Genomic DNA, 24,074 nt, shown 5'->3' on the forward strand with positions numbered 1-24,074 from the left:
ACATCTTCTGCTCTCCCATAGCCTCCCACTTGCTCTGAATTGATCCATCTTGATGATCCAGGAAGTTGCCGTGTCAAAGACAACATACAAGTTATCGGGTGAAAATATTGTGCCTCCAAAATGTCGGCTGTCCAGAAAGAACAACAAAAATAGCCTTGGGTTTAGCTTGATGATCATGTATTTTCTTTTCTTATCATTTGTTCGATTTTGAAAGGTTTTCATAAGAACTTTCTCAACCCATGTAATCCTACGATTTTAAGTTACAAGTTGAAAAACAAGTTGGAGTTTCACGGTTTTACCCCGATAACGACACTGTATGGCCGTGATCCATTTGCAAATCCTATGGTAAATCCTATTATCCTATTCCATTCATCTCTGGGATGGATTGATTTAGCCTCCCCTTGGTAGAGTGGAACCAACTGAAAAGCGCAACTGAAACCATCAGATGCTGCAGGCAGGCTTGATCAATCAAGCCCTCATTCAGACTGATCTGATTCAAACTTGTCCCAGTTGCTGTCTGGAGGTGGGATGAAAAATGTCTCCACATTTGGTTAGAATCCATTGGAAATTCTCTTTGCATAGTGTGTGTGTGTGTGTGTGTGTGTGTGTGTGTGTGTGTGTGTGTGTGTGTGCGCGCGTGCGTGTGTGTGGGTGGCACTGGTAAAATAGTCACAGTTACTATTCTTCCAAGTTTAACCATTTAATGAAGTGTTTAGCTCAGCAAGTCTGAGGATTGAGGAAGTGTGTTTTTGTGTTCCCTGTAAGTATCTGCAGGGGAAAGTGGCTTATAAGCTGGAGTTGTGTCACTGTGCAGCTCCTGTTGCAGGGATCTTCAAAGAGTTGTCTAATTCTCGGATTCAGCTATATTGTATGTTGTAGCCATATAGCCTCCAACTTCCCCCTGCCTCTCCATCACACAGTGACAATATACTGTACTACAGCAGATCCCCCCCCCCTCTGTTTTGTGAGAGAGAGATAGAGTGTGCATGAGTGTACTATATGTGTGCTTTTTTCTGTATGTTCTATGAATATGAAACCAAGTACGGTATGTACTGTGTGTGTGTGTGTGTGTGTGTGCCTGTGCGTGCGTGCGTGTGCATGTGTGTCTGTGCGTGCGTGCGTGCGTGCGCGTGCGTGCGTGTCTTGAGAATGTTTGATAAGAATCCTCTAGGGGCGTCTGGTTTCTAAAAATAATAATTCTGCCATTGTGTTGGTGTGGATTATGAAGCGATAGGAGGGAGGAAGTCGACACCGAGGTGAGCAGGAGAGATGATAGAGACAGATAAAGTAGATCTTCAGGTCCTCTCTTTACGGCACGGCTCAGTGTATCTCAGAGGTGGTAAGAGTACTGACGAATCCTACTCAAGTATTGTTACTTAAAGGGGGACTAACCCCCTAGATATGTATCAGAACAGTGATTTGAAAATACCTATGGAAAAAAACAAGAAATGACATATACTCTTGTCTATACTGGACTCTTTGGCTGTGTTCAAGTCAAAGATTTTTTTTCGGAAATCGACGCCATTACAGTTTGCCTACTGCCTCAAAAATAATTTATTTGAGAGGGGCAATATCTTTATAAATATCAACAACTAGCCAACGCTGGTGGCCTGTTTGGAAACAGCTTTGCTCAAAATGGTTTTAAGTTATATCAATTTGGTAATTCAGTGGCGAACTAGAAATTTAATTATTTTTCTGCATGTATCTCTATGGAAACTACTCAAACTACGTTACGGGAGCAAAGTGACATGGGCTCGTTAACAGCAGCACACCCACAATAGGACAAACCTCTCGCTCTGGGGTAACACAATGCGAGATTTCTCCACGTAATTCCCTCATCTAACTAGAGATAAACCGCGCAATGAAATCCGTTTTTAATTTGCGTTTTGGGGCTTTTCGTGATTCTTGTTGAAAGTTACAACACCTCTGATTTTTCCTCTCAGGGCGCAGGAGGCAGCGCAGAGCTCTTCTCCTCCTCACACTGTTCCCATGCGAATCCCCCCGAGCAGCACACACACACACAGACAGAGCCAGTCGCTCTGCTCTGCTGACTTGATTTCCAGAAAAGTTGGCGTTGCTTGTACACAGTGATGATATTATATTAGCCGATATGTTTAGAGAAGCTTTGTCACATTGTCACGTCGTAGTATAGCGTTATATTTTACATGTCCGCTAAACTGCGACGAGATTTGTTTGCTGAAATGTCAGACTGTTGAAAGCCCCCGCCTCTCACTGCTGCTGTGTGCTGCTGCCGCGCGCCCCCGCGGGTGCATGAGAGAGCAGACTGGCCGAGAGAAAGTGCTTCCAAGTCGGACTGATAGCCGCGGAAATGTCAGACTGTGCTCTCTGTGCTCTGAGAGCACAGAGCTGCTGCTGCTGCTGCTGCTGCGCGTGCGCCCGGAGCTTGGTGCTAGTGCATGAGGTTACAGTACGACTCTCTCCCGCCCGCTCCCACCTGGCTGGGCTGGAGACAGTGCTTCCAACTCGGACTGATAATATAAACATCATCATTCGAGCTTATCCAGGTAAGATATTAATAAAGTAGTGACACATTCAGCGGGAAACTAACTATAATTAAGACATGTGCCAACTTTGACGACGTTTGGTTCAGTATTTTAAGAGCAAACTTCAATAAGAATAGGCTTGGAGTTCTGAGGAGCATTTAACTTGAAATCACATAGTCTTTGGGGACAACCTGATGTCAGGTTGTACCAAATCTCCCATTCATTTGAGAAAAGAAAAAAAAGCAGTGTTCGACCCTTAGAGGGCGCTTATGCCAGTTATGCTGCTGAAAAATGATACAAATGGTAAAATGGCAACAGTTTGGTGTCAAATGTGGAAATTCTGACCAGAATTCTTCACACATCACCCCCAAAGTCATATATATTGGTTAAAAGCTGAAAAAAAGTGTTTTGGGGGTTAGTTACACTTTAAGTGAAAATGAACCCAAGTACAAGTAGAAGTTCCACTCCAGGAATTTACTCAAGTAAGAGTAAAAAACTAGACAGTTTAAAAGTAATCAAGTGAAAGTACGTACATTTGCTTCACTTTAGAAATATTTTATATTTAAAGTATTTACCCTAATAATTACATTTGACACATCCAGCACGTCTTATTCTTGTCTCATACTGAACAACAGCTCGTTCAGATGCAGCCAGGGAGGCTCAGTTTAGAGATTCTCTCCTTTGCCAGATGAGCTAGAGCTAATAGCAGCAACAATATCACAATCAGATGCATCCACTTAGCTATGGCTATCAGCAGTGTCAAATTAAACTGAGATTTCTGAGCTAATGGGACGATGGGGATCATTACAATTTGATCGTCTACCCCTGTCTAATTGAATTGGCCAGTCTTGAGCGTGATTTAATTGGCCACTGCACTAACGAGCCACCAGTTTGGGCGCCCTAAATCCAGAAGTGATTCTGGACCTGTTAGCGAGCGGTCCCAATGCTACAGTGCTGTTTTCATAGTGCGGTGTGCAAAGCTAAAATCCGAATTTATTAATTTACTCAGTGTACATTTAAAAGTACTCATGCAAGAGTAAAAGTATGGCATTTATACAAAATACTTTAAAAGTACAAATCCTCAACAAACTACTTGAGTACTTTCCACTTCTGGTGTTATCACACGGCCGCGCTGTGCACTCCATCGCCCCCGACAGGCTGAAGCAGGTGCAAGTGTCTCGCTGAAGTCCTTTCAGATGGGTTTCCAGCGCAACACTGTAACAGACTGCAGGCACAACGCCACAGCCAAATGGCAGCGGTCCGGTTGCCAGTCGCTTCAGTTTCAGCCAGCCCTGTAATGTCTGGCAGGGGTTAGGCTACAGCGTTGGCTGGAATAGAGAGCGATCTGGCAACCCGAAATGGTACAGACTACGGAGAAGTGACCAAAGCAGACAATGGACATGAGGTTTGCTCTTCCGCCTCTCAAATAGCAGATCGAGTACCAGGTACACACAGGAAACACACACACACACACACACACACACACACACACACACACAGGAAGCTGTTGCTGATATAAGCAGCCGTGAATGTGCATTCATGCAGACACAAAACACTTTATAGACTTAGCGTTATCTTTCCACAGACAGGCAGGTCATTTATATGGTAAACTCACTGCCGCCACCTGAGCACCTTAAGATGGGTAGACTCTAGTTTAGGATAAACACAGCTATGAATCGTTTGTTTGTTTGTGTGTGTGTGTGTGTGTGTGTATGTGTATGTGTGTGTATGTGTATGTGTGTACCTGTCTCTTCCTGTCTGTCTGTCTCTCTCTCTCTCTTTCTCTCTCTCTGAGACCAAGAGAAGTGAAGGATTCCTGAAGGATTATCTGATTGTTTGCGGAGATTGAGAGACCTCATTCCCAGCAAATGGATTTATTTGTGTTTGTGTGTGTGCGCACGCGCGCGCGCGCGCGCGCGCGTGTGTGTGTGTGTGTGTGTATGTTGTGCGTTTGTGTGTGTGTGTGTGTGTGTGTGTGTGTGTTCGTGTGCTTGTGTGTTTGTGTGCGTAGGAGGCACTGGCAGATAGAGGAATCTGTATGTCAGCCCTTGACATTGAGTAAACCCACGGTCAAATCCATGCTTTAATTCAATTTGGCTTCCTAATCATATCATTTCCTTGCCTGTGTGACTTGACGAGCACAACACGGTAATGAAAACTAAACATGTCTGCTGGTGCCGCTCGCAGAGATATCTGCTGCTCCATACCTGTTTATTCAACTCAGTTATGCTCATGAGAAGATGATGTCGGCATTGGGGATGAAGAGGAATGCCAGAGACTTTTCGATATAGAGACGGTGCAACTTCCAGTCACTTCCTGTAGCCACAACGGGGTCTAACCCTAAGCCTAACCCTGATTCATATTTTGAATGTCTATCATGTCTGATAACATCAGTATCTTAGCGTTAGCTTGTTAGCTAATCTAAAGCTGTTGGCCATTTTGCCCACGTTAATCCCACCACGTGCCCGACGTACAGCCAATCAAATGCCGGCCCGAGCTGAAATTGGAGCCAAATGATTTTTGTACCGACACCGGCATGGTTCCCAGTAGGGATGCACCGATATGAACATTTTGGCCGATACCGATAACCGATATTAACAATTGCTGTTATGGCCAATAACTGATATTTGCAGATGCCGATATGATCTGTATAAAAACACGTTATATGATCATCAAATTTGGTACATACTGAAAAACACATGTAAACAAAGTGAATTTGAAAAAGTAATGCATTTCTTTATTTCCAAAACATGTGGAAAAGCCCATAAATCATAGATTCACCGCATTGTTTCTTCTCAATGTGAACATTTTGGCTGATACCGATAACCGATCGCAACATCGGACCGAAAAGATGACTAACATCGGCCGATACCGATATGATTGGCGATATATCGTGCATCCCTAGTTCCCAGCTTGACGTTTGACCTGCGAGAGATGAAACTCACCAGCTCTCCCTGATCATTTAGAGTCAGGCTTTGTTTTCTGCACTCTGCTCTAGCCCTGAGGAGAAGTGTTTGATGCACTCTGCTCTAGCCCTGAGGAGAAGTGTTTTCTGCACTCTGCTCTAGCCCTGAGGAGAAGTGTTTGATGCACTCTGCTCTAGCCCTGAGGAGCCCTGAGGAGAAGTTCACCCAAAAAGGAAGATTCAGTCATTATCTACTCGCCTCCATGCCGATGGAAGGACGGGTGAGGTTTTTAGTCCACAAAACATTTGTGGACAGTGTAGATTTCTGCTACAGTGTAGATTTCAGCTAAAAACAGGGTGTAAATCACGTGTTTTCAAATCAATTTGGCATCTCTGGGCTTCTGGAGACTTGGATTACACCAGGTGAGCAGTATGGAGGCATTTTATGTCTCGCCTTCTCTCTATTGTTTTTTATTGTTTTTTTTTAACGTTTGAAATTTGGTCACCGTCCACCTCAATTGTTTAGGAGAATTCTGCAACAGTGTTTTGCTGTGAAACTCCATGAACGTTACGTACTGTAATGACTGAGTTTTCATTTTTGGGTGAACTTATCCTTTAACTTTGCTCGAGTTGAAAACTCTTTTTCCTGGTGAGTAAACCTGACTCACTCACTCACGGGCGGCAGGGTCACGGCGACCCGGCTCTCTGAACGCAGGCAGGGAGGACGAGCGGAAATGTTTTCAATCTCTCAGACGTTGATTTAGTTTCAAGGCTATTTCCATCTCATCATAATGGCCTCAAATGAAGATCTGCCTGTCTAGGCTGAACATTATGACTCTCTAATCACCCAGTCTGCTCTTCCCCCCTTTTCCCAGGAAAATGCCACGATCTTTATTAACTCCCCCCTTGCAACACTGATTGGATACCATGACCTGTCAGCATGAAGATGCACTCTTACTATGCAACGGGCAGGTGTGACATTTTAACCGCCTTTTGTGTCAAATCTGCGGCCAGATAATGAGCAGAGAGAGCGGGGAACACGGACCAGAGAGCGTGAAGAACGCAGATGAAAAGAGAACGAGAGAGAGAGAGAGACAAAAGTGAAGGAGATGTAACGAGAACAGTGGGCGAGAGAATGTGAACAGCAGCATGAAAACGCAAAAGATACTGGCAGCGTGAGACGGGTCTGAAGAGGGGAGGGAGAGAGCGTGTTGAGAAGAGAAGTGGCAGCGGGGAGAGAGAGAGAGAGAGAGAGAGAGAGAGAGGTGTGAGGAGGAGGAGGAGGAGGAGGAGGAGGGAGCAGGAGTCATGGATGTGGAGACGTGGAGGGGTGTGAGTGAGCGAGGTGTGATGCTGTGTGACTAACGCGGCTCTCCGGAGCCGACAGCGAGGAGCTGAACTCTGCTGATGACTTTCTGCCGTCCTGCCGAGACCGAGACCCACTCGGCTCATTAAAACTTACAACATGTGTCTAGTGCTCGGCACTGTGTGTGTGTGTGTGTGTGTGTGTGTGTGTGTGTGTGTGTGTGTGTGTGTGTGTGTGTGTGCGTGCGTGTGTGTGTGTGTGCGCGTGTGCGCGTGCGTGCGCGTGTGCGCGTGCGTGCGTTCGTCAGGCCCGGATTAACACAGTGTGATGCCCCTGGGTGACCCAAACTTGAAGTGCTCCCCCCTCCCCCACCCACACACACATATAAAAAGTGAAATTTACTATGGCAATAATAAATACCACAGATTTACATGACTGTATTGCTAAAGTCGAGTCTCAGCACACACATACCACACAGTTAAGACACAATGTGGCATGCCTCTAAAAGAGCTTTACATCATAGACATGATGGGGACTAACAGCATCATGCATGAATACAAATAGAGACAGTCTGTGTCTCGTCATAGACGCTGGGGTAGCTGGCTGGGGGCGTGGTCAGGGTGGGTGGGGTAAATCCCCCCGTTCTATCCATTCAGCACAGGTAGCATTTAGCTGCTAGCCCAGCCCAGGCAGACAGGATCAGGGATTTAACCACCGCAGTAAACGTACATCTGAACAGACATCTATGTACCTGCTCTAGAATCCCCAATCCTGTAGTGTAGATTAGTGCTACAGCACCGTCCTTTGGTGAGTCAGCCCATTGAGATATAAATTTAGCCTAAATTTGCAGCGGTATTTAGCCCCTCAAAGTTGGTATCAATGGATGCCTTAGGTCTTCTAGTTTCATATGATATCAGTAGTAGCTTCACTCTAGCTTTAAAACTGAGCCTGCTACAGCCTCTGAAAGACAGTAAACTGAGCCTGCTACAGCCTCTGAAAGACAGTAAACTGAGCCTGCTACAGCCTCTGAAAGACAGTAAACTGAGCCTGCTACAGCCTCTGAAAGACAGTAAACTGAGCCTGCTACAGCCTCTGAAAGACAGTAAACTGAGCCTGCTACAGCCTCTGAAAGACAGTAAACTGAGCCTGCTACAGCCTCTGAAAGACAGTAAACTGAGCCTGCTACAGCCTCTGAAAGACAGTAAACTGAGCCTGCTACAGCCTCTGAAAGACAGTAAACTTAGCCTGCTACAGCCTCTGAAAGACAGTAAACTGAGCCTGCTACAGCCTCTGAAAGACAGTAAACTGAGCCTGCTACAGCCTCTGAAAGACAGTAAACTGAGCCTGCTACAGCCTCTGAAAGACAGTAAACTGAGCCTGCTACAGCCTCTGAAAGACAGTAAACTGAGCCTGCTACAGCCTCTGAAAGACAGTAAACTGAGCCTGCTACAGCCTCTGAAAGACAGTAAACTGAGCCTGCTACAGCCTCTGAAAGACAGTAAAATTAGCTCCGGAATAATTTTGGCCCCAAGGCAGCCGATGCCCCAGGGCACTCACCCTGCCCATATAGTTGCTAATCCGGGCTTGGTCCTTCTCTCGGGAGTGTACGGATCTTTCTTGTGCTGTGTGTGTGTGTGTGTGTGTGTGTGTGTGTGTGTGTGTGTGATCCACAGAAATGCCATGATACGATACAGTATATCTTTCTGCTGACAAAAGATGATGTATGCCCGCAGCCTCATGTGATGTATCTTTGCCATCAGAAAGTGTGTGTGATGTATTTGGCTCAGAGAGCGGGCGAAGCGCAAATCCATCAGTTGGGGAGATCTGCGCCGCCTCACACTCTTTCTCAAGTCAACGCATCAACCGTTTCACCAGGAGACCGTTGATAAACCGAAATCTTTTACCAACATTTTTCTTTGCTATAGCAATTTCTCTGGGTCATTATTCATGAGATTTCAGCCTTGTTGGGCAGTATACAACAGGAGTAGACAGAAGTGAACCAGACTTGAATTCGCAGCATCACAAGTACATGGGATGGGATGCGCTTTCTCGTTGCGTCCTCGCCACAGCAAGTCTCTGCCATGCTAAAAACCCTCCTCCTCTTCCTACATTTCAGGCAATTTGTTGTGAACCCGACGCTCTCGCTCGCTCTCTCTCTCTCTCAGACGTTCCCTGTAGCGCGAGCGGGGAGATCAGACCTCGTTGGCCCGAGCTCAGATGCTGACCAACGACTGTCATGGCCGCCGGCCTGCATTCCCCGAACAGCGGGGAGCTCCGGGCTCCAGGATGTGGATTATTTTATAGTGTACTGCTTTGGCACATATCCTCGGCCTAAAAACCTCTGTTAGTCATTAGAAGGCTATTTAAATAAACGTGAACCTCCAGCAGGCAGAGCGATAAGCCTGGAGGGGGCCTGTGAGTAGTAATCCCCGCGCATCACCTAGCAGGCTTAGCGCAAACACGTTCTCTCTCTCTCACACACACACACACACACACACACACACACACACACACACACACACACACACACTCTCACACAGAGACAGTCCTGAGACACTCACACATGCCCGGGTGCATATGTATTACAGTCAGGCACGCGCGCAATTTCAGGGATTTGTACAAGGAATTAATAAGCCCTTTCAAGTGCCTACAGGGAGGCGAGGACTCTCACACTCCAGGGTCAGAACGTGAGGCGTCACTCGCGGCGTACACACACACACACACACACACACACACACACACACAGGTTGTGTACATTGTCTCTCTCCCCACTGTCTGTCTCGGTTGCACACACATATTTACACAAACACACTCCCTCTCGCACATCTTATACACTGTCTCTTTTAAAGGGATAGTTGGGATTATTTGACATGAGGTTGAACGAGCTACTTATCGATGGCCTGTGTTACCTGCAGTAGAGCGCGGTCCCGCTTTGAAGGAGCGGAGAGAGACGCGACACAGGAGGAGCGAAGCAGGAGAGCTGCTGTGAACAGCTAAATGTATTTTAGCCACCTAAAAGAAGGCCCAGCTAAAGTTTAAGCATGTGCTATGTTATTAACTGGCTGCACCACCCGGTCGCCTATCCTGTTTGTGAGATTCATGGACAGGATTTCGAGGCGTAGTCGTGGGGGCGATGGGTTGCAGTTCGGTGGGCTGAGGATTGCATCGCTGCTTTTTGCGCCTCTGGTCGGTCGGGGCGCCTGTCGGTGAAACTCCTCGCAGTCGTCAGGTGAAAAGAAGCTGCTGGCGACTGCACATCTATCGGAGGAAGCGTGTGCTAATGGGAGAAAAATGCTACAAAAATCTAAAATATCCGAACTATCCCTTTAAGCTCTCAAACACTATACACACACAGACACAGTTCTCATTCTGTCGTACTGTATGCCTATAGAATAGAATAGAACTTTCATTGCCACGCGACCAGGGTCGGTGGTATTTGGTACGTGCACTCACACAAACGCACACACATACACACATTCCCACTCCCTCTCACACAGCTCATATAGACTCTCAAACACTCCCTCTGATATGCAAAACAAACACACACACACTCACACAAACATTTTACACACTTTCTAAAACACACAGACACACGCAACCACTCTATCATACATCTCACACTCTATCTTTAATGCACGTATACACACACACACACACTCACACACACGTTTCCACTGTCACACACATCTGACAATCTCTTACACCCACGTGCTGTACACACACACACACACACACACACACACAAAAAACTAACTCTCAGACAGATACACACATAACACACCGCACACATGTGTTCCCACACATTTTACACACTCTTTTATATGCAGATACACACACAAACACACATTCCCATTCTCTCACACACAGACACAACAGTCGCACACACAGATGCACATGCACCACTTGCACATACAGCACAGATATACACAACACACGTGTTCCCACCACACACTCTCATACACACACACACACACAACCGCACATCCCTGCCCTCGGTAGCTGGCATTGTAAAATTCCACACGGCTTTTCTGCCCTGAGCCATTCCCATGTTCCCATGTTCTCATGCCGGAGCGGAATGCTGCCTTTAAATCCCCCGGTGGCAGACGGTCTAAATGCAGTGGCTTCTCAGCCTGCAGCGCTGCATAACACCCTAATAACTTCTGTGTGCCTTGGTCTGAATTAGCTGTAATGCCTTCACTGCGTCTTGTCGGTGGATGAGCGCTAGCCGTGCCGAGCTAATGGCGGCTAATGACTGTTTACTGTGACAGGATCATTGTTATCACCGCCCGTGTCTCCAGCTGTTATTATGATGCGTTTTGATAAGTCCCCATAGAGCCCAGTTTAAGTGTTTGCTGGATGGAAGGGCCCCGCGGCTCAGAGTGCCTCTGCCAAGATGGTGTGATGCTCAGACTTTCTCAGGGAGGTTTTCTCCCGTTGTTTAACTGAGGTGTCTGGAGTCTCAGTCTGGAGACTGTTTGGTGTGTGTGTGTGTCTGCGTGCTCGTCTCCTCGTCTGCAGGCCAGTTTCTCCTATGTGTATGTGCGATTGTGCGTGCGCTCAAACATTTGTGTGCGCGCGCGTGTGTGTGCGTGTGTGTGTGTGTGAACACGCCAGATGATGGGGAACAAATTGAAAATGAGATGGCTAGCACATCTCTTTTTCTGTGTGTGTGTGTGTGTGTGTGTGTGTGTGTTAATTTATTCAGGTTATTTTCTCTTCTCCAGACCCATGCAAATGAGATTGAATGGGAAAGGATGACAAGCATTCAGGCAGGAACAGACAGTCTCATTTCTCTCTCTCTCTCTCTCTCTCTCTCTCTCTCTCTCTCTCTCTCTCTCTCTCTCTCTCTCCCACTCTACCTCTTCCCTCTTTCATTCTCCCCTCCCTCTCACCCTCTCGGCTCGTTTCATCCTCCTCTCTTAACACACCTGACTTCACACAACAATGTAAAAAAAACCACACAATGGTACATGCACATTGCACACGCTCCCTTAAAAGCCCATGAAGGCACGCAGGCAGCCCAAGAGGGCGACTCTCACAAACAGCGGTGTGCTCCCCCCTGGGTTTGTTGTGACAATTGGCTCCCATACGATAAGCTCCGCTAACCGTTTCCACTGAAGCCACTGGCTGCTCCGGCTATTGTGTTTGCTAATAACAAGGGAACCAGTGCCGTGCTAGTGATTGCTGCTATTACCACCTGCCCATATACAGGCAATGTGACAGCATTGTCTGTGTGTGTGTGTGTGTGGGGGGGGGGGGGGTGGTATGTGTGTGTGCTGGTTGGGTGAATGAATGTGCTTGCATGTTTGTCACTGATAAACTCCATCTATTCAACTATGTGCATACCTGTGTGTGTGTGTGTGTGTGTGTGTGTGTGTGTGTGTGTGCGCGCGCACACGTGCGTGCGTGCGCGCTACCCTATTGAAAAATGCTACATTATCTGCAAAAAATGGGACTTGTGGGTACCCATAGAATACATTTTCATTCGGATACCCTGAGGTGAGAGGTCAAGGGACCTCTTTGAAAATGGTTTTCCCCTCGCCAAAATTTTGCCTAACTTTGGAGCGCAATGGATGGCTTTTTCGGTAATCTACAATAGTAGTAGTAGATTAATAGAAACTTGACTCTGGCTTTCAAACAGAAAGACAGTTATGTGTGTGCATCTCAAAAGGTGACAGTGAGGACAGAGGCTATAACAGTTGTGGTGTGATTAGTTGCAGATTTAGCGTGAAGATGCCATGTGTTGTGTTGTTGTTTGTGGGCATTATCATAATGAAACATGCTCTCCCTCTCCGTTCCTTTGTCTCTGCTTGCTTTCTTTTCCCCGCGCCCTCTCTTTCTGTCTTCCCTCTTCCTGTTTGTGACACGTTATTGTTATGCGGTCACACCCAACTATCACCAGTGATTCCCAAAGTGTGGGCGGCGGCCCACTGGTGGGCCGTGAAGGTACTGCAGGTGGGCCGCGAGATGCATACCTGCCTGACTCCAGACTGAAGTTCCTGGTATCATATGAAACTAGAAGATCTTAACTTAGGGCTCATTATACTCGAGCAAGCTCCGTGGGGTGGTGCTCCGCGACTCTCTCCGCGAGTCACCGCGCAGACCTCGCGCTGGGGCAGATGCTTTTCAGAAGTGATCAGCCAAGTGATCAACAAACATTGTACAATGGTAATAGTGAGAACAGCCCGTGAAAAGTCGCAATGCAACGCTATTATGTGCAGTACTGAGTGCGCTTTCACTCTCAAATGACTGTACATCAGCACATGAATGAATCACCAAACTTGTTTTTACTGAATAGCCGTTTCAGTTCTCAGCCCTGATAGCCTACTCTGTGCTGCTTTTAATCTCTCTCAATAATGCTCTCAACACAACACATTTACTTGTTGAAATGACTAAAAACGAACAGTTGCAAATCAAAGTTTAGCCTACCACATGGGTCAAGAAATGTGGGGGAAACACAGCTCAGTGTTCAGGGCTCTCAGTGGCTCGAAAGCGGCCATGTTTGGAGAGAAGCCGTGCGGAGGTCGCGCTGTGAGAAAAATCTTCAGGTACATGGTGGGCGCCCTACGGAGGTAGCGCCCAACCACGCCCAACACATTTACGTCATTTGACGCGTCCGGCCCTCGCTCCACCCCCGCACCCTTCACGGCATGGTGAGCATAAAGCAGCCTTAAGGCATCCATTGCTACCGACCATGCCATGCTAACTTGTCGGGAAGTCGCCGAAATATGGTCAAGGGCAAAACTATTTCAAAGGGGTTCCTTGACCTCTGACCTTAAGATATCTCACTACTATAATAAAGCAGAGGGTTCTGCATGTCGACATGCATATTTCTGCATGTCGAAGTGCCCTTGGGCAAGACACTGAACCCCAAATTGCTCCCGATGGCTGTGCCAGCACCCTGCGTGGCAGCTTGCCACCTTCGGTGTGTGAATGGGTGAATCTAGGCAGTAGGCACATTGTAAAGCACTTTGGATAAAAGCGCTATATAAATGCAGTCCATTTACCATAAAACAAAGCAATGGGATTTAAATGAGGTGTTATTCTTCATTTAACAGTAATGTCAAATGTCTGTCCATGGATACATTTAAATAGTAGTGGATTGATTTTTTTCTCTGTTCAGTTTGTCTCAATAAATATCTCATCTGTGTTATGAACTCAAACAGGCCTACTTCTGGGGGAGAAAATGTTGGAAATGTAGCTTTTGGGTGTTTTGCATCAATATTTGTATGTGAATGGATTATTAATTTGCACTGCATTGCCGTATGCCCACGTTCACATGTTCTGTTTATGGAATACAGAATAATAGAGAAATACATCATCTGAGTCTTGTGTGTTGATCAGAGTTGTGATTAAAGGGTTGGCTGGAAGATGTTCAGATTTTAAGTTTGCAAATGGCTGCTCTACACTTCTCCATGTCTTACACAATCTGTCAACTTCCTGTCTCCCCATTTCCCCCCTCCTCTGTCTCCCCCCCCCATCCCTCCAGAGGTGCCGGTGTCGTCGGTGCTGTGTCTGTCCTCGGTCAGAGAGTTGCCGCTGCAGGTCAGGGAGCTGTACGCCCAGGGTTTCGTCCTGGTCGCCCTCCACCCATTTGTCCACCCGTGCGGCCCGCGCCACGCCCGCATCCAGCGCCAACTCCACCGGGCTGTCCTGGTCCGAGAGACGCCCAGGTACGCACACCGCGCACCCATGTCTCTCCAGTACTGGAGAGGAAAATACTCTTGTCTGGAGTTGGTTGATGGAGTGGATTGGTTTTGAGAGATTTGCCATCAACGCTGAAAGCGCCGGGATGTGTTAGTCGTTTTGTCAATGCTATTGCCTTGACATGGAAGCCAACTAAGAGCCATCATCACAAGCTAGTATTCTGTGGTTTTGCCTAATAATTAACTTGCAATGTAAAATTAATTGTAGATGAGTCAGCACTGCAAAGAAGGCAAACTTTAGCTCCCTGTCCCAATTCTTTCACTTCTGACTATGACATTATGACAATATACTGTGTAGCTATTATATCTGTGCTGTAACCCAGTTATTGCAAATGGCTCATCATTTCAGCTCATAATGTGAAGTCGCAACAAAAACTCAATTTTCACCACAATACTGTTTTCATAGCCTTCCATCCTCACCTCTGCTGCAGTGTGCAAGCCCAGCATCATTCTCAGCATCTCTCACTTGAAATTGCAGAAGGATCCATGTGGAAGCCAAGCACATACATGTGGACACCTGCTCATACATAACGTGCAGCATACTCTAGTCTAGTACACTGTCTCAGTATGTATATATGCAAGAATTGGCATGAAGGTGGGAGTGTCCCACTGTCCCCAAGTGACTAGAACCTGCTGATGGTCTGGATGCCCAAACGTTTGTTGTCTCTTTGCAATTATAAGAATGATTTGTGCATAGTCTGCAACTTTTGGGATCCCTCCCCTTTTTAATGCGACTTCGAGAAATGGCATACTGTACAGTCACACACACACACACACGCACACACACACACACACACACACACACACACACACACACACACACACACTAGTGCAGAGACAGGTGCTGGGCTCCTCCTTTGATGCCCCTCCTGCCAAGTGGCCCTGCTGCTTGCTGGCACCTGTCACCGTGGAGACGGCTGATTGCATCATCAGCGCTCGCCAGAGGGGAGCGCCGCGGTGAAAGAGAGAAACCTTCTCTCCAGCCTTTCATCTGCCACCTTCAGTGATGGCCGTCCCCATTCTCTTTTGTCCTCCTCTTCTGTCCCCCTTTTATCTCCCTATCACCCTTTCATCAAAAACCCTAAAAATGGGGGGAGGGGGGGACTGACTGACAGATCCCCCGTTTCAAATCCTCCTCACTGACCCCCAATCCAGATATGAAGAGGCATATCTGAATACCCTTTCATCATCAAGTCTTACAGTGGGAACAGAGCAAATTCAGTCCCTTTCTCCATCTAATAAGTCTATTGTGATTGTAATGAATGGGCGGCACGGTGGCGCAGTGGTTAGCACTGTCGCCTCACAGCAAGAAGGTCGTGGGTTCGAACGCCCATCCATACCAGGTCCTTTCTGTGTGGAGTTTGCATGTTCTTCCCGTGTTGGCGTGGGTTTCCTCCGGGTGCTCCGGTTTCCTCCCACCTTCAAAGACATAATGTGTTAGGGTTAATATGGGGTGTGGGGCTAGCAACCCCAACCCGTAAAAACCCACTTGCTATAGAAACCTCTATCACAGCCCAGAGCTCGTTGGCGTTGTGTGGTTGCGGCCCTATGCTCCACTTCAGCCTACATGCAATAAGAATAAGAAGATTGTAATGAATGCTTACTCTCCATAAAAGTAAAATTCACTCTAAACCAGAATTCACATTATGTTTTGTCTATGATCATTTCAAGTCAGTCAGTGTTTTGCGAACATAAGCAACTCACAGTAGAGAGTCTTCCTGGCTGATACATCTGGAGCAACTTGATAACGAACAGGACACTGACCTTAACGACACTGTGCAGGGTCATTTTAGAAAGGTGTGAGCACAAGTTTTCCTCATCTCGTTTTCTTTCTTCTTGACGACCAAGGCTCTAATGTGTGATGTCATCAATGATGACTATATATGGAGAGAACTGAATATCATGGGAATAATATGTGTATTATGCGTTAGATTATTGTTGAATATTTGCTTTGATTCTCATTCTTTTTCATTCATGCTCTTCTTTCACGTCTCGCTCCATAGTTCGGAGAAGAGCCAGCTGAGGTGGGCGGGGCGTCGCCTGGAGACAGATGTGTGTGTGGCGGGTCACCAGGCCCCTGACCCGGAAGTGATCCAGAACTATGTGAAGAGGGTGAGTCAAACGGGGACTAGAATCATGCCAACAAAGTGGATTTGGTCCCATATTGTTTAGTGTTTGTGATTTTGTTTCAGAGCACAGCTCATGATAAGAATACTGTCCTTCCTGATGTAAATGTAGTTTTAAAGGTGTTCTCACAGGTAGGAACAGTCACAATACTGGACCCTGATTGGCTGACAATACCAGCTCCTCTAAATCAAATGAGTCAAACTTGCTGATTGGAGGCTTTCCTTTTAGAATTTTGAAAAGTTACTAGACTGGAAGGATCTTAGTTTTTTTTAATCAGGGGGTGGTTAGAACAGTGTTTTTCAATCACTGTGATCGTCAGGTGTGCCATGGGAAATTGTCCAGTTTCACTTAATTGTTCCATAAAAAAAAGAATCTTAAGTTGCGTCAAACCAAAGAAATTATTTCATACAGCTCTCGTTGATTTCAAACAATAGAAGAGAAAGAGATGCAGGTAGACGCAGTTAGAACAAGTGACAAAGTAAGACAATGCAAGTTTATTTGTATAGCACATTATATACACAGAGGCAATTCAAAAACAACACTCCAACAAAGATGGATACATATTTGAAGAGCAAAAATACAGACTCTAGACTTGATCCTGCTCATCAAAGTCCTTCCAGACCTAACCTAGATGAAGAGTCCATTACAAGCAGGGGTCAAAAGAAAGCAAAAACGATGAGCTCACTGCAATGTTTAATTTTGTAATATTTGGGATGGCGGTGGGCCATGGGATTTTGTCAATGTCAAAAGTTTGCTTTGGCACAAAAAAGGTTGAAAAACACTGGGTTAGAGAGATCAAGTCCAGTTGTGATATATATGTTGACTGGAGTTAGTCTATAAATGGGCTGTACTTTTTTTTTTTTACTTTTGAAAATCCAAAAAACTAATAATTCTACCACTCAAACAAAATCACATTTTATCAATATTGAACATCTTTGATCATATGTGTGTAGAAGGACAATTTGAATTCATCATCATCATCATCACCATCATCACTTCATTAACAGACACAGGGTCCAATAAAAAAAACACACAATACATATAAGGCAAGCAAACATCACAACAAGAACATTAGCCACTCAACAATACTACAATAAGGCATTGTACCAATGTTTCCAGTTGCAAGACGGGTATCTAGTGGCACTGAGACTAGGCTGAGACGGCAACAGAATGATCATATTCTGAGACACATTCAGACGACAGATAAACTTATACGTCAGGTTTCTCAGCAGGGCATGAAAGGTGTTAACACCAGCACCACAAAACATTTCACTGGCGCTGCAACACCTTGGCTTCCTAAGTAGAAACCTCAGGCAATCATTATAAGCATTATTATGATCAATATTATAAATTCAGATGATAGCGCCCCTTTAAAAGAAACCAGCGAAACTCATTTCATTCCCACTAGCTACTAGGTCTCCTGTGATGCTGCCAGCACACCTGTGGCCGAAAGACAAAGGGAAGAGCTGGACGAGGAATGGAAAGCCGGCCGTGGCAGAGCAGTGAGGCTTGACCCTGAGATAGCCTGCCATCCATAACACACACACACACACACACACACACACACACACAGCCTCATCACTGACATTTATCAGCTGGGAAACTCACTTTGAGTTTTCCTCCTCATGAATTGGCCAACAGTCCTACAATGGGAGATTAAAATGTGCTCTATTGAATAGATTTGCATCTGAACACCCCGAGAGCACAAAGGGAAGCTGATTGGATGGAAACGCACGGCGCTGAGTATAATGTGATCGGCTTCGGCAGCGTGACATGAATAACCAATCAGATCACTAGCTGCCAGGGAGCCCGAGATAAGAACGTCGCCCGCCACCGTACCGGGCAGACGGACTGACAGGCGTGTGTGTGTGTGTGTGTGTGTGTGTGTGTGTGTGTGTGTGTGTGTGCGTGTGTTCAGTTTCGTCATTCTATTTCTATTCTTCCAATACTTCCTAGCCCACCCATATGACACCCGCCCCTCAATCTATTTCACATCCGATAAAACTGTGTGAATGTGTTTATTCGTGTGTGTGTGTGTGTGTGTGTGTGTGCGTGCGTGCGTGCGTTTGCGTGCGTGCATGCCTGCGCGTGTGTGTGTGTGCGCGCATGTGCCTGTTGGATGGTTTGGACTGTTTATACAGTTGATGTGATGCATGTGTGTTTGTGTGTGTATGGATTAGTGGAGTGTCAGAAGTAGTGGGTAATAGGCGAAGATGTGTCTCATTATTGCTCAATAGTAGTTTGCAGTGTGATTTCTCTCTGTCGAGCCTGTCGAGAACTGTCAGCCCAAATATCAACTGACAATTAACCACCAGAGCTCCACGGGAGGGAGGGACACACACGCACACACACGCACACACGCACACACACACGCACACACACACACACACGCACACACACACACACACGCACACACACACACACACACACACACACACACACACACACACACACACACACACAAACACGTTGAGATAATGAGGTCCTTTTGTCATTTGAATATTTGATCTTCGCAGATGATTAGGTGGGCTGTTATTTCACAGAATATGCACTCTGCCTACATCAGCCTTTGTTTGTAAATGAGGCTTTGTTTGACTATCTCAGAGAGACTGTGCAAATTTAGTTTGCAACGGCATCGATGTCTTTTATATTTATGTGTGTCATTCAAATTGCTATTCTTATCGAGTTTGTGTGTGTGTGTGTGGGGAGGTGTGTGTGTGGGTGTGTGTATGGGATAATATAATGTGTGTGTTAGCAGGCCTGTAATTTAGTCATTTTGGAGAGGCTTTGATAAATGCAAATTCATTGGAGCATTTTCTTTCCTCAACAAAATAAATGTAAGTGGTGCAGTGTGATGGAGCACATATGTAAGATGGCTCAGACTGCAAAGGTAGTTACATGTCCAGTAACACGATAATGTAATTACATGTCCAGTAACACACGATAATGTAAGTGTTCTATTTTCTGTAGCTACAAATTACAGATGTCCCCTAAATGCCTTACAGTCTGCTACAAGAGAGAGGCAAAGTGACGCCTACTTCCTGCTTCAGCACTGTACCAGAGATTTTTATCTGACATTTATTTTCCCATAGACATTACGTAAAATACTTATAAAAATAGTTTTACTTCGTCAAACCAAACGGTTCAGCTATATTAGAATCGGGAGAGACAATAGAACATTTCACTCGGACCAAAACTTAAACATATTTAATATTTTCTTTAAAAAAAAATTGTTTTAACGTTTTGGTCCTAGTGAAATGTTATGCGATCTCTCCTGTTTATAAATATATCTGAACCGTTTGGTTTGAAAAAAAAAAAAAAAAAGGATAAGCATTTTACGAAATGTCTATGGGAAAATAAATGGCGGATGAAAATCTCTGGTACAGTGCTGAAGCAAGAAGTAGGCGGTCACTTTGCCTCTCTATTTACTGCTGTTCCTTGCCGGAGTGGCAGAAATCTCTCACTACTGTTGAGCGTGATGACGGAGACACTGGGAAAAGTGTTTTAAATGAGTAAAGGGGCATAAAGACCAGTTCAAAACAGGGCATGCCAAATTGGCCTTGTTGATAGTTAATTTTAGACGGGGCATTACAGGGCATCCACAGGACTAGCCTTTTGTCCTTGGTGTAATTCCTGTCCTGTGTTACCATCCCTACAGATCCAGGATGTGGCGGAGCAGGGAGTGATGTTTGTGGGCTTCCTCCAGCAGCCCGGCGGCGGGCCGTGCTACCTGGGGCACTGGGACCCAGAGGAGCTGTCCTCCCTGCACTCCAGCCCTTCCCCCATACACCGGCACCCCTTCAGCGCCAATGCCAGCCCAACAGATCCTGCAGAACCGCACCGTAATGACGCAGAGCCCGACCATCACCTCTTTGAACCTCTATACTTAGATTGTGACCGTCTCGAACAGAACATGCGTGGCCACAAGCCGTTGGAGCCCAGAGAACTGGACTTCAGCCCTCTAAAACCCATCCAGAATTTAGAGCTCAACTCTGAAGAGCCAACAAAGAGTCAACACATGCCACACCATGCTCCGATCCAAACGTTAGAGATCAGCCTCGAGGAGCCGGCAGAATCAACAGACAAACCTCAAGATCACAGCAAACCTGGTGCAGACTTTGTCCAGCGATATCAGAGACAAAGCCGCAGAGAAGACCAGCTGTGTCCCAGTCCCCCAGAGACTGAACGTATAGTCAGACAGCAGGACTGTAGTCGAGCAGAAGCCACCGAGACTACACCAGAACTCAAAGAATCCACAGAGAGACATATTAGCCAGGACGCAACTGTTCAGAACCAAAAGGAAAGACAGGGGTCAAGCTCAGACAGCTGGGCCGGCTCTCCAGAGCTCGATCACAGCCATGGAGCGGAGTCTAACGCCAGCTGTCCGGACAGGCGAAGCAGAGCCACGACCCACAACAACAACCACATCCGGGTCAAGAGTTCAGAGAAAGAGAAGAAGAATGCGACCTCACCACCGGCGCAGGCTAGTAAGTTACCAGTTCCTTGTGGGTCATGGGGTACTACCACGATTCGATCGGTATCTCATTGTATTTTTCTGTGTGTGTGTGTGTGTAGGGATGCAGCTCTTCGCCCTGTACAACCACACAGAGGAGATGAGCAGTTCTCTGAGGTTCTACTCGCTCAGAGTTCCACTGCGTGTACAAAAGGAGGCGGGGCTAACTACAGAGGTCGACGCTCACTGGCTGGACCACATGACTCAGCATTTTACCAGCGGCGCGCACCTCATCGACGGTTTCTTCCACCTCGGCGATGATAATGGTACGCTCCATTGTTACGGCAATGAACTATGGCTGATGATTTTGAAATCATTTTGGAGGTGCTTCTACCATGCATTCAGATGCAGTGCGAATGCAAAGTGAACGGAAAGAGACTAATGGACTGAGATACTGAGAGATGGGTGCAGCCTCACTCTAGGTGGCATGAATTGAGGCGGAGGAGAGGAGTTTTCATCATCTGCGGCAAAGGCAATCGGCTTCAAGCTGAACTTTATCCAGGCACCTGATTGGCCCTTCCTCGTGTCTAGTATTATGCAAGCATGATAGAATGATCAAATATACTGAAACAATTTCAAGTCATCCCCATCTCATCATTCCAACCTTCAAAAAGAGGCCCAAACTGATTTCAATGAAAACCATCATCATGCCATTGTTGCTGGCTTATTTCTCTAATCGTATAGTTGGTCACCAAATCTGGCGCAATACATAAACGCATCATTGAAACTAACCATCGAGACTTTAATTGGCTGAGGTAGAAAAATCAGCTCAGGCAGTTGTAGATCTCTGGTCCAATGTGTTGAAACGGATGATAAGCTTGGGGAGATGTGCCTAAGTCCGTGGCTTACAGCCTAAGTCCCTGTTCAGTCACCCGTGGAATAAGCAGAGCTAAGCCAAGGGTTTGGGAGGGGATCAATAGTGAGAGATTGGAGAGTGGAGATGAGCTTTTAACTCCTGTCCAAGTCTCACATATCCTCCTCTGTCTATCTCACACTCTCTCTCCTGCTCCAGACAATGGGGTGTCATCCGTGGACAGTGTGTTCATCTTCCAGAGCTCCGCGGAGGAGACGACGAACGCCTCCTATGACGCCATCGTGGTGGAGCAGTGGACTGTCGTCGACGTGGGTCTTTGAGTTTTTAATACCTTTTGTCTCTCTGGAGGAATCAGATATGTGCTTTGAAAAAAAATGAATCCTTTGTAGATGAAAGTGTAAGCCGTGTTCAGTCAAGCACTACATAAGAACGGAAATTGAAAATTGTGTGTTTTTGGCTATGCTTACACTGTATGTGCGTTTGTGCACTCTTGCCTGTGTGTATACTGTGTGTGTGTGTGTGTGTGTGTGTGTGTGTGTGTGTGTGTGTGTGTGTGTGTGTGTGTGTGTGTGTGTGTGTGTGTGTGTGTGTGTATTGCATGCACGGGCCTACATGTGTCTGTGTGTGATTAGCTGTCTCTCTCCTGCCCAGGGTGTGGTGGTGAGGACAGACTACATCCCGTTGCTCCAGTCTCTGGCTCCCTATGGGTGGAGGCTGATGTGTGTGTTGCCCACACCCATCGTCAAGACCAACAGGTGCAGCACTAAACCATGACACACCACTGCTACAACTCCCAACTCCGATATAAGCATTCATTCACTGTGAATAACACCTACATCCAATAAGGAGTAATGACCGCTTCCTTAGTGATGTTTGGTTATTGTTATTTTGGGATCAGGACTGACAGCGCAGCTTGGACACACAGAACAGATGATGTGAGATCTGACAAGCCATGATCATGTGTTCATCATGCCATGAAACCGCTTTTGAAATCCGACAGAGCTGCTGTTGTCGACGTGCTGTTGTCTCGTAAGCGTTCACATGACAACGGCACAGCGTATAGAAATGTGATTTCAAGACGGGTAGAGACACACAAGCTCCTCACATTTTAACTTGACAGGTAGCCGTAGTGAAAGTGCTGCTCTTTTGTTCCGCAGCGATGGGAGTTTGTCGACCAAGCAGATCCTTTTCCTTCAGAGACCCATTCTGCAGCGCAAGAGAAAAGACTTCAAGGTTCGTCCCCCCCCCCCCACATTTTCCATCTCACGACAAATCTGTCAGTCGTCTGTGTTGCACCTTTAGGCTACGTGACTCTATGTCACAGACGGTAGCATTAGAAAGTCAAGTTACTAAATATAGGATGTACAGCAAATAAAAACCCACTCAGGAAAAATTCTAATAATAGGCAACAAAAAAAAAAAGTCTGCCTCAAACTGTACAGGGAAAGAGGCGTCAAGGCGAGAGACTTTGTAGTGTTTTGTCAGGTGTCTGGAGAGATAGAAAGAAAGAGGAAGACAGCACACAAAGCCAGAAACTGTCTCAAACACTTCTATGCGATTTCAGATGCTGAACCTCAGGGGTCGCAACAAGGCGAAGAAAAACTCTGCCGGAGAAACGCTGGAGAGGGAGCGAGCGAACATGTCCCCCGTGACGGAGAGAGAGATGGAGAGGCTGAGGAGAAGCACAAATGAGGAGGAGGAGGACAGCGGACAGAGCGAGGGAGCGAGTCCTCGGCGGGGCGGCCAGGAGAGGCGAGGGGAAGAGGGCGGGTCCTCTGACGAAAACCAGGAAGAGGAGACAGACATCGACAAGATCCCACTGGCCAAGCAGGACAAGTCGGTGCGATGGACAGATGTGTTTGAGAGGGAGGATGGAGAGACTAAGGAGGAAGTGAAGAGCGAGGAGCGGATCAGACAGCAGCTGAGTGAGAGGGCGCTCTTCTCCGGTGTCTGCTGACACACTGGGCCACACAGAGCCGGCGGAGGGAGGGGAGCTGCCCAATCAAAAACTGGTCTTTTAGAGGAACGTTTTGTTGAGCTGGATTCTTATTCCCACTGTGAACAATCCAGACTTTGTCGATCATATGATGCTGTATCTGTAACAAGTACTGTTGCTTCAATCAGTCCTGCGTAGGGCGTTAAGGAGGCCGAGGTCGTAGCCCCCATATATACGCTACATGGGCATCGGTGTTGTGCCGTT

General features: G+C 46.6%; 1 protein-coding gene across 1 annotated transcript in view; it reads left to right on the forward strand.

Moving 5' to 3' along the window:
- Positions 1-23,831, forward strand: part of rftn1a (raftlin, lipid raft linker 1a) — a gene marked incomplete at both ends in the record, with an annotated part of 24,073 nt that extends 242 nt beyond the window's left edge. Inside the window, 8 exons of the mRNA XM_083645981.1 lie at positions 14,205-14,388; positions 16,425-16,533; positions 20,207-21,035; positions 21,124-21,327; positions 22,074-22,183; positions 22,527-22,630; positions 23,033-23,108; positions 23,439-23,831. Of these exons, the coding sequence (XP_083502107.1) occupies positions 14,205-14,388; positions 16,425-16,533; positions 20,207-21,035; positions 21,124-21,327; positions 22,074-22,183; positions 22,527-22,630; positions 23,033-23,108; positions 23,439-23,831 (2,009 nt within the window). The remainder of the gene's footprint in view (positions 1-14,204; positions 14,389-16,424; positions 16,534-20,206; positions 21,036-21,123; positions 21,328-22,073; positions 22,184-22,526; positions 22,631-23,032; positions 23,109-23,438) is intronic.
- Positions 23,832-24,074: the final 243 nt, after the last annotated feature.

The sequence above is a fragment of the Poromitra crassiceps genome (assembly GCF_964638095.1).
Source record: "Poromitra crassiceps genome assembly, chromosome: 11".
In the NCBI taxonomy this organism is placed as follows: Eukaryota; Metazoa; Chordata; class Actinopteri; order Beryciformes; family Melamphaidae; genus Poromitra; species Poromitra crassiceps.